Source organism: Humulus lupulus, chromosome X, assembly GCF_963169125.1.
Source record: "Humulus lupulus chromosome X, drHumLupu1.1, whole genome shotgun sequence".
In the NCBI taxonomy this organism is placed as follows: domain Eukaryota; kingdom Viridiplantae; phylum Streptophyta; class Magnoliopsida; order Rosales; family Cannabaceae; genus Humulus; species Humulus lupulus.
In genome coordinates, this window is record NC_084802.1 from 26,263,672 (window position 1) to 26,274,095 (window position 10,424).

The window sequence follows — 10,424 nt, forward strand, 5'->3', positions numbered from 1 at the left end:
TGTCGTGCACTATTGTTGGCAGTTATTTTTTGAGATATTTGGTGTGTACTTTCCTAAAGTGTTTATCCTTTTTAATTGTCAAATAAAGGATTTAAAGATCAAATCCCTACCTTTTTCTGTCTTTATATTCGGATTTCCTTGGGCCCAATTCACATCCGTCTCCTTTCTTCTCCTTTTTGGTCCTTTATTTTTCTTGACAGTTTTTCTCTCATTCTCGTGCAACAATGGTGAGAACCAGAGGCAGTGGGTCTCGGTCTGTCAAGTCAGTGGCTGGTTCGATGAGTGCATCTCCATCCCTCACCAAGAAGAAAGCTCGGAAGAGTACCTTGTCTCTTCCCATCCACATTGATGATTCCATCACCACGAGCAAAGCCGTGGTCATTCCGGACCTTGAAGCCCCCAAAGCTCCGACTGAACCTCCTTCTTCGGCGGCTCCGCTCGCCTCTGTACCAGGGTCTTCCAAAAGAGGCCGAGCTTCTCCATCAGAGGATGTCTCTGATCATGGTCGTGATTCTGCCAAAGCCCATTCTGATTCCTCAGAGTCACCTGACGTGCTTGCACCCAAGAAGAAAAGCAAGGGTTGGTTCCAGGTCTCTTCTTCTCGAAAATCTCCTCGTTCCAAAGGGACTGATCCTTCTGATTCTACGCCGAAGGTTTCATCTCCTGTTGGTACCACTCCTCGTTCCAAGTTTAGGTCAAAGGTAAAGAAAATTCCTCCACCTTGTTCTTCTTCTGAAACTGACCCTTCTTCAGATTGTGTGCCCTCTGACGAAGATCCCCTTGAAGATGACCCCTCTCTTGAGGACAATGTTGACTCAGAAGATGAATCTGACCCATCAGAGGACCCCCCTGTTTCACCAAAGGGCAAGAAACCAATGAAAATTCCTGAGATTCGCACAAAGTCCCCTTTGGGTCCCAAAGTATCTCCAGGTTCTTCCTTTAAGGCCCACTCTCTGAATTTTTGTTTCAATGACAATGAGAAAAATATGAAGCATTATGTGCATCGTGATTTTATCTGTGAGAAAAAAATTTCAGTCTCGGCTCATAGGGTCTTTGGGGTCATAAAAAATATTGAGGATCGAGGGTGGTTAGGTTCTTTAACCGGGCTGGATGGTTTTGTTCCTAGAGTTGTACAAGAATTCTATGCCAATATCAATGATGATCTGTTTGATAGGAAGTCTTTTATGTTTGGTCAAGTTTATGTCCGAGGGAATTGGTATTTGTTCAATGCTGCTGAAATTACCAAGGTTCTTAATTTGCCTCTTTCTGTTGATAATGTTGCTGTGGAGTTTAACAAAGATAAGGTGCTTTCGGAGTTGGTAGGAAAAAATATGGTGTGGGAACCTCACTCAGTCCTCAAAGTAACATATCTTACTCATTACTATGCTGTGCTTCACAAATTTGCCACCTCCAACTGGATTCCCACCACTCATACCTCCACCATTACCTTTGACACGGCCTTCTTTCTGTACAAAGTTGGAACTGGTCTCGGTGTTGATCTTGCCTCTCTCATTTTTTACCAGATCACTGCCTTAGGGAATGCCAAAAAGAAAGGTCAATATTTGGTGTTTCCCCATTTGATTTACAAGTTGCTTGATTCTCAAAAGCCTCTTCGCTTGGAATATGAGATCTTGACTCCTCCTAGTGCCGGAGCAGACTACAAACTCAAAAAGGAACCATCATCTGTTAAAGCAACTAAAGGGATTGCTCTCAAGACTGGCGATGCTGATTCTGTTGCTGCTGAACTCGCTGGTGTCAAGGCCACCCTGGAATCTGTTCAAACAGAAGTGATCAGCCTCAAGAGTTCTCTCTCAACCATGGTGTCTCACTTTGCAGCCGGTCCTTCCCACTGAGTCCATTTAGTTTTATTTTTCTTTTTTCTTTGTTTTAATAAATTGTAAAAGAACGCTTTCTTAGTGTCTTTTTGTTTTTGGGTTACTCCTTTGGCTTCTTGCTAGACAACAAGGGGGAGTAATTATGGTTTATTTTGATCAGTTTATACTGTTTTTGAGTTACATTTGAATTGCTTTTCGCAGGGGGAGTCATGCTATGGAGTCATGCTATTATTTTTTGATCTTTGTTACATTTGTGATAATTTTCGCAGGGGGAGCAAAATTCCATTGCTATTTTGCTATTTGCTCTAACTTGTCTTGTCTTGCATGATTTTTTTTTTAAAAATAAACTCTTAAAATATTCTTGTCTATCAAGTTGCCAAAGGGGGAGATTGTAAAATCCTTTTTTGGCTAAACTTTAATTTAGACAAAATATTTTAATTGTTTAAAGAAAAAAATCAGTAGCAAATCTCCTTGTTGATATTCGGTTTTATTAAGCAATATTCTCAGCTGATTTTGTAATGTGAAAAGATCTCCAAATGTAAATATATTTGTTACCTTATTTATCTCAAATAATCAATTTTTGGTAAAAATATATTGTGCAAATATCTTGAGTTTATTTTCAGGGATTATATAGGATTATGGTTATCCTGGAAATAAAGAAGGAGTCGAAAATGAACTTGGTCAAGAAAAATGACCATGTTCGTTCTGCCAGATCAAACGGATCACGTTGCTGACTCATCAGTTTCCTTTTCTGTCAACACAGAATCCATCTGGCTGGCTGTTTTCCTAAATCAAAGGAATTCGCAATTGATTTCAAAGATTCCAGAAAATCATGGCCTTGGACGTTTTCCCTTCCTATAAATACCTTGCCAAGGCCTTTGGATTTTTCACCTCTTCTATTTTGAATATTTTGTAATTGTTATGCTATTTTGAAGAGTGTGTTTATTTGTAGAGATTAAGTTTGTTCACCTTAATCTTTGTGAGAGTGCTGAGTGTACTTGTGGATATCTATCTAGTCCATTGTATACAGATAGTGTCTATTGTGAACGTGTTCATAAGGATCTTCGGGAGAGGATTCGATCTAAGTCTCACTTCGGGAGGAAGTGAGCACTCGCTGTTCTTTGAAGGGAGTTCAAGAGAATCAGCGTTTCATCAAACCAGATTCGTAGAGATGAGTACAACAAGATTGCGGCAATAGTTTAAGAGGGAGTCTTACATTGTTTAAGTCAATGCTTTTGTACACCTTGTTTCTTTACTAATTGGTTTATTCTCTGGGCGTGGCCTCAAGGAGTAGGATATCCGAAAGGGTTTCTGAACCTTGTAAAAATTCACTGTGTTCTTTATTTTTTTTTGCACTGTTTAATTTTTGTGTTCAGTTCTGTCGTGACAAGTTCGGATTCTGTCCCGACAGAATTTCTTTCTGTGTAAACATCTAATTACCATTCCACATTTTAATTAATACTTTGTTTAATTAATCTGGTAATTATTAAAAACGGAATTTCAAAAAGAAAAATCAGGTGGGAAAAAAAACTGCCTTTGTTCAAGTGGAAGGCAGGGTAAATTGTGGACAAAATTAAAGTGTTTTTTTTAAATTAAAAAAAAAGAAATATTAAAATTATTAGATCATATAAAGTCAAACTCATGCATGCATTAAATAAGGATCACGAGTGATGAAGTTCTTGTTCTATTTTTCAAATTATTGATCGATATTGGCTTTGTGTAAAATAAAAAATAGTACTTTATTATATTATTATGTACTTAAGATTTAGATTTATAAAAACTTATAGACAGTGTTATTGATTTAATTTCAATATATATATATTTATATAAAAAAAAATCAATTCGTTTGTTGGATTGTGATACCAAATAACTAAATAAAATCGTAGGTGATGTGTGGTTGAGACTAATGAAATACAATGAAATGGAAATGAATTTTATTTTTTAATATTATCAACTGAATTTATCAAACAATTTTATTAATGCGAAATAATTATACAATTATTTGATTAGGCAGATATTCTGATGTACCATGGCAAAATGCTGATGAATCAAAATAAACGAACAGAAGGTAAACAAACTAAAAGTAACGTGACACAAGAATTTTTTTACATAGTTCAGAAAACCTAATTCACGGGGCCACACCCAAAGATAAACTCAATTAGTAAAGTCTCAAGACTACAATAAGCAATTGACTTATACAAGTTTAGACTTCCTCTAAATCCTTGTCCCGAGCTTAAAGTACTCTACTTTAATAATATGATTTTGATAATCACTAAGAACAAAAAATCCTCTTGATGAATGCTCACTTCCTCCCGAAGTGGTACTTATGGAAATCTTCTCTCGAATATTGTATGTCATGTTCACAAGCTTTATGACCTTTTTAAGAATAAACAATACAAAACAACACAAACAAAGAGATAGTTGAACAAAGACTACTCTTTACATAAAAAAAATCTTCAAAATATGAAACGTTAGAATGGTGAAGAGGTGAGATTAGTTGCTGCTTAGGTCTGGTATTTATAGACTTTAGGAAACCCTAAGTGAAGCCAATCTCTTTCTTGATCACAATCAAATCAAATCAGAGAGTTTCTAAAAATAACTCTCAATTATCTTTACTGCAAAAATTCCAGATGTAACAGAAGATCATTCTGTAGCATCAGAAAATGGAGGGACCTGGACTTAATCCCAAACCAGATTCATTTCGAAATTGAACTTACTTGGGCACAATGATACTTTAGTTTACTCAAATTAAATAAAACGAAATCAAGAAATATATCCAATGATCAATTCTATATTAGACATGTTTATTATAGACAAAATTACCATAAATAAATAGGGAAATTTGAATATATATAACACATTTAATATAAAATTCATACTTACCCAAAATTTAAAAAATCCACTAATTACCATAGATAGAATTTCGAAATTATCATAAAATTGAAAAAATATATTTAATAAAAAGTAATCCAATATTAGGATTTTACAATCTCTCGATTTGACAACTTTTAACAATCTCCCCATTTGTCAACCTTTTACAATCTCTCCCCCCCCCCCCCCCCCCCCCAACAGCAAACAAGCACCAACAAAATAGAAATATAACACAAATTACCAACTTTTTTAGAAAAGTTTAACAAGACACAACCACATAACTCCCCTTAAAATAAGGTCTAGAGTTGTACACAGAAAAATACCAAACTACTCCCCCTTTTTATCTATCAAGGAGCCAAAGTAACGAAAAACAAAATAAAAGACAAGTGACCTTGTTCTTTTGAAATTTTAAATGAAAATAACAGAAAATAAAGCAAGACATAAAAAAAAACTAAACACCCTTGGATATTGCGGACAGTTGATCAAGAATCGCTTGTTAAGTTGTCTCCATGGTTCCAAGGCGACTAATAACTATTGCAAGATCAGATTTGACAGCAAGAATCTCTGATATCTCAGGAATAACACCAGATGGAGCAGAGGAACTGATGTCTGATGTCTCTTATGGAGTAGAGGAGCTGGAAGCATCGATAGAGGGATGAGGAGAACCAACAGTCTTTGTTTGAGGCATTGGAACCTGAACACTAGGAAGCACAAGAAAGAAAAACAATAGAGAAGAACCAAGGAGAAATAACCAGAAAAAAATGAGAGAGTGAGTAAATGGGAAAGTATCGTGGGAATGTGAGGACCAACGTGGGTTATAGGCACAAAATGGGTAGTTACCTGATTCTTGACTAGGAGAGAAAAATGAAACTTTTTGTCTTAATTGTGACCAAATTAAAAAGGCAACAAGTATTCTTAGTTTTTTTTTTCAACTGTCATTTTTTCTCACACAAAACAATCAATATCCAGACAAACCTTAACTTTAAAGAGAATATTGACAAAAATAACACAAAATCAATTGGAATAAAGAATGTCAAATAAAGCATGATTTTGTTGGGTTTTATTCCCTTATAAAACCATGTCGGACATGTGACACAATTTTATATTGTCAATAAAATTAGTAGAAATCATTTAGTTTGACAACTGTGTTGCTTGCTTGTTTTATTACATGATTATTGGAATAATACAAATATTTATAAAATATCGAGCATATAAATAGTTACAATTATGGTGACTAAGTCACAGTGGATTATGATTGTAATTATATGTTCAAACGAACGAGTCCTAAGAATAGATGAGGCAACTTAAGCTGGTAATATACGATATGATCTACCTACACATTCGGGGTGTGATGTCGTATCCAAGGCATTGACCAAGTACATAAGATCGAATGTATATGGGTACATTGGACTAGGACTGATATTGATTATTGATAGATAAATAAGTATCGTTGTTATCGAATCTAATCAATGTCACAACGTTGACTATAGGTTAAGTCGATCTTAATTCTGAGTGATAATATTCTGCTAATTATATTATTTAAATCTTTTGATTTGTTCGTTACCAGCTTACCCTATGGTCACTACAAGAAAAAGACTCTACAACGACGACTCCAAAGTCGTCGTTGTATAAAAATAGTTTTTTCTTAATTTATTAAAAAAACACGCTACAGCGACGACATGTGTCGTCAACAGCACACAAACAGACCTTCCAAATTCTTGAGTCGTCACTGTAGAGTACCAGGGATTTAGAGGGAACATGAGGCGGGAAGTGACTCTACGGCGACGACTCGTTGTCGTCGCTGTAGAGTCATCGTGGAAAAAAAAAGGGAAATGTTTTATTCTAGAGCGACGACATGTTGTCGCAGTAGGATAGGGAGGGAACTTTACCGCCAAGAGTCGGCTGCCTATTTTTCACTCTCTATAGTGATGACATGTCGTCGCTATAGAGTTCACTTTAATCCAATGTTAGTTATTTTGTACTCTACAGCGACGACATGTCGTCGCAATAGGACCCAGAATAAAACGTGGGAACGTGAACCGCAAAAAAATTTAAGTCAAATTTCACTGCCTACAGCGACTGTCGCTATAGAGTACAAAAATAGCACATGGGAGTATTCGTGTACTATTCACTATCCTACAGTGACGACATGTCGTCGCTGTAGGGTCTCACCGTTTGAGTGAAACTGTGTGTTTGATATCAGCGACGACCGTTTATTACCTATAGCGACGACATGTCGTCGCTATAGGATTTGTCGATATAACTCCCCAACCTGAGCCTTCTTCATCATTTTTCTGCAAAAAAAAATTATGCAACAAACCAGAGACCTGACGGATTTAATTCCCCCACCGGCGATCCAATTTATTTCAGGCTGATTTCTTGCCATTTCTTCCTTGTTTTGGTAATCTAAACCCATTTTATTTGTATTTTATGGTTTAAAATGTATTTTTGTTGTTGTTAGTATATGTGTGTATTTTGTGTTTGGTATAAATGCGTTTTAGAAATTTTGTGGGTTATTTTCTTTTGCAGATTACTTGTGCCTAACCCAAGCCTTGGGATTAGATTATTGGCATTGGATAACGCTCTAGCCTGAATTTTGGGCATTATTTTAAAGTTTTTTATTTTTGATTAAGTGTTAAATTAAGTTTTCAATTGTATAATTGGTTATTTTATATTGTGTTGAATTTTGTTTTTAGGTTAGATTTGTATATTTGTTAATTTAATTATATTAGTATTTTTTTAGGGATAGATTGTAAATATATTTATTAATTTGATTTAATTAAATATTAGATGTTATAAGAAAAGGCATATGATAGGTTTAGATATTGGATGATAAATTTTCTTTTATTAATATATGTAAGTTTATTTTTTATATGAATATGTATGTATATGTATATAAATGTGAATATGTTTATATGATTTTTATGTGGATATGAATATTAGAATTTAATAAAAAAAAATAGTTTTTTAGGTTAGATAAATCTAATTAAATGTTTATAATATGATTAATGTATATGCTAATTTAGTTTAATTTTGATAATAGAAAAGTTAATTTGACATAAAGAAGTTCCATAGTTGTTTAATATCCTATTATAATAAAATTAAATATTAGGTTATAAAAAATATATTAATTTAGGTGATATTTCATTGTATTGGGTATTATATGCTATAGGTTAGATAAATCTATATTAGATGTTTATATTATGTTTTTTTTTTTATAATTATATATATGTTAGGTTAGATAAATAATATGTTGATTTGTGAATATGTTTATAATTTATTTTAGTTGTTTATTTGTCAATTTAAATGATTGTATTAAAATCTATGTATGCTTTGGGATTGGCTTATATGTTTTTATGCAGATTTTAAATTTTGGGATATGTTATATTACAGCTGTTATGCTGCCGAAATTGTAGTAGATTTAGAAAAACTAAACATTACAACATAGTTTTAAATTTAGTGTGATTAAATTTTTTAATTAATAAATTTTAAATCAATTAATAAAAATTAATTAAAAATTTATAAAGTGTAAATTAAACTAATAATTTTACAATTATAAAACATTATCGATATTTTTTTATAAAATAAGTAAAAATTAAAATAATTAACTTTAATGGTAAATTAATAAATTTGTAATTAAATATTTACTTATTTAATTACTTTTATAATATATTCATAAAATTTGATAATGTATGTAGATAAAATAGGTAATTAAGTTAACTGTATTCTTAAAATTAAGTTAGGATTATTATAATAATTTTAAAATAATAAAATTTTATTGTTGTTTTTAAAAAAATAAAAAGTGAAAATTATATTAAGAATTTGATAATTATTAAATAACATAATAATAATTTTAATTAAATATTTGATTATATAATGAAACTTTATAATACATTCATAACTAACAATAATATATATTATTAAAATTTGATAATATATATTCATAAAATTTAATAATTTATTCATAAGATTTCATAAAATTATTAGCAAATAAAAGGTAGTTTTTTTATGATTATCACATTATGATCATTTATTTTCCACTTGAATCAGTTATGACGATTGACAAGAGTTGGATAATTAATAGATGACATAACTCTGATGTGTTTTGGAATGGTCTTCAAGCATTTATACAAAAGGAAATTTGAGTTTTAATGCAATAAGTGACACTCCGTTTGAAAAATACCTTATCACTATATAACTCTCGTTTTGGTGCTACTAATGTTGTTACTACCCAAAATACCCCTGGCATAATTTTCCCTCTCTTTTTCTCATAGTCTTCACTCTCTATCTCTTATGTTTTCCCTCTCTGTCTCTCAAACTCTCGTACACACAAAAAAAGCCAGCCACCATTAATTTGCATTTCGGATCTAGGGGCAAGTTGTGAGTCCTTTCAAGTCAAGAAACTTCATTTTGGATTTCGGATCTAGGAGAAAAAATCTTATGGGTAAGTATATATTTGTTATATGTAGTGAGGAAACTTGTCTGGTTACATTACTTGTCTTATTTCGAACAGATTTGTGTATGCCTTCATGTTTTATTGCAATTTTTCACGGAATGAATTTTGGATACTTCGTGTGTTTTTTTCTGGATTTTTTTCCTACCTCGATGAGTTTCAATGAAACTCGATAGGTCTCGATGTGTTTCATGCATGCTGGCTCGATGGACCTCGACGTGCCTCGATAGTGTTAGGATGTTAGTACCTCGATGGTACTCGATTGTACTCGATAGGTGTATAAGAGTTTAATTAGATTTAATAACTCGATTGTACTCAATAAAAATCGATAGGTGTATAAGAGTTTAATTGGATTGTTTGCCTCGATTGTACTCGATAAAACTCGATAGGTGTATAAGAGTTTAATTGGATTGTTTGCCTCGATAGTCCTCGATTGTACTCGATAAAACTCGATAGGTGTATAAAAATTTTATTGGATTGTTTGCCTCAATAGTCCTCGACTGTACTCGATAAACTCGATATGTGTGACCTCGATAGGACTCGACATATATTGATAGAAATCGATATTTTCTGTTTTATGTTGTAGTTTAACTTTTTGACCTTTTTTTTTGTTTGTTTTTGCAGATTCGACTGTTTTCGTATTTGTTGCATTCAATGGTGTTTGGGAACTCGAAAATAGGGATTGGATTTTCAGAGATGCTGAAAATCAAGTTATGCCCGCGGAGAAGGGTGTGACATATGAGCAACTGCTTGACATTCTGTACGATGAGCTTGAAGTGGATAAATGTGTGCATGACTTGAAAATTGAGGTCCCGTACACATGCCTATCACAATCCGTCAAACCTACCGTTATAAAAAATGATAGGCATGTGCGTGCATTCATTGGGTTAGCATCGAAATCTATAGAGAAGCTCATTCCTCTATGTGTCACATTGATTAAGAAGGGAGGTGTAAGAAATGCATCGGCTTCTGCCAGCATTATTAAAGAAGTTCGATTTGAAGAGAACATTTCTCCTCCATGTCATGGTTTTAAAGGAACTCAAGGTGACGTTGGAACATGTGTTCCCGAGACAAATCCAGATGTCATAGTCCATGATGATATCCCGGTTAGAGATCCTTTATATGTGCATGACACGGCGGAGTACGATCCCTATGGCTACGAACCTTATGTCAACGACGATCCTGTTGCTGATGCAACAGATCTTGGTGGGCCAGATGTTAGGGCAAATTTTCCAACACAGAGTTCAGATGTTATGGTAGATGAG

The 10,424-nt window shown here is 33.4% G+C and overlaps 1 protein-coding gene across 1 annotated transcript; it reads left to right on the forward strand.

Annotated features, from left to right (window-relative positions):
* The first annotated feature begins 224 nt into the window (after nucleotides 1–224).
* On the forward strand, nucleotides 225–1,853 carry LOC133805646 (uncharacterized). The gene has a single exon (XM_062243817.1). It carries the CDS (start codon nucleotides 225–227, stop codon nucleotides 1,851–1,853), a length of 1,629 nt encoding a protein of 542 aa, XP_062099801.1.
* Nucleotides 1,854–10,424: the final 8,571 nt, after the last annotated feature.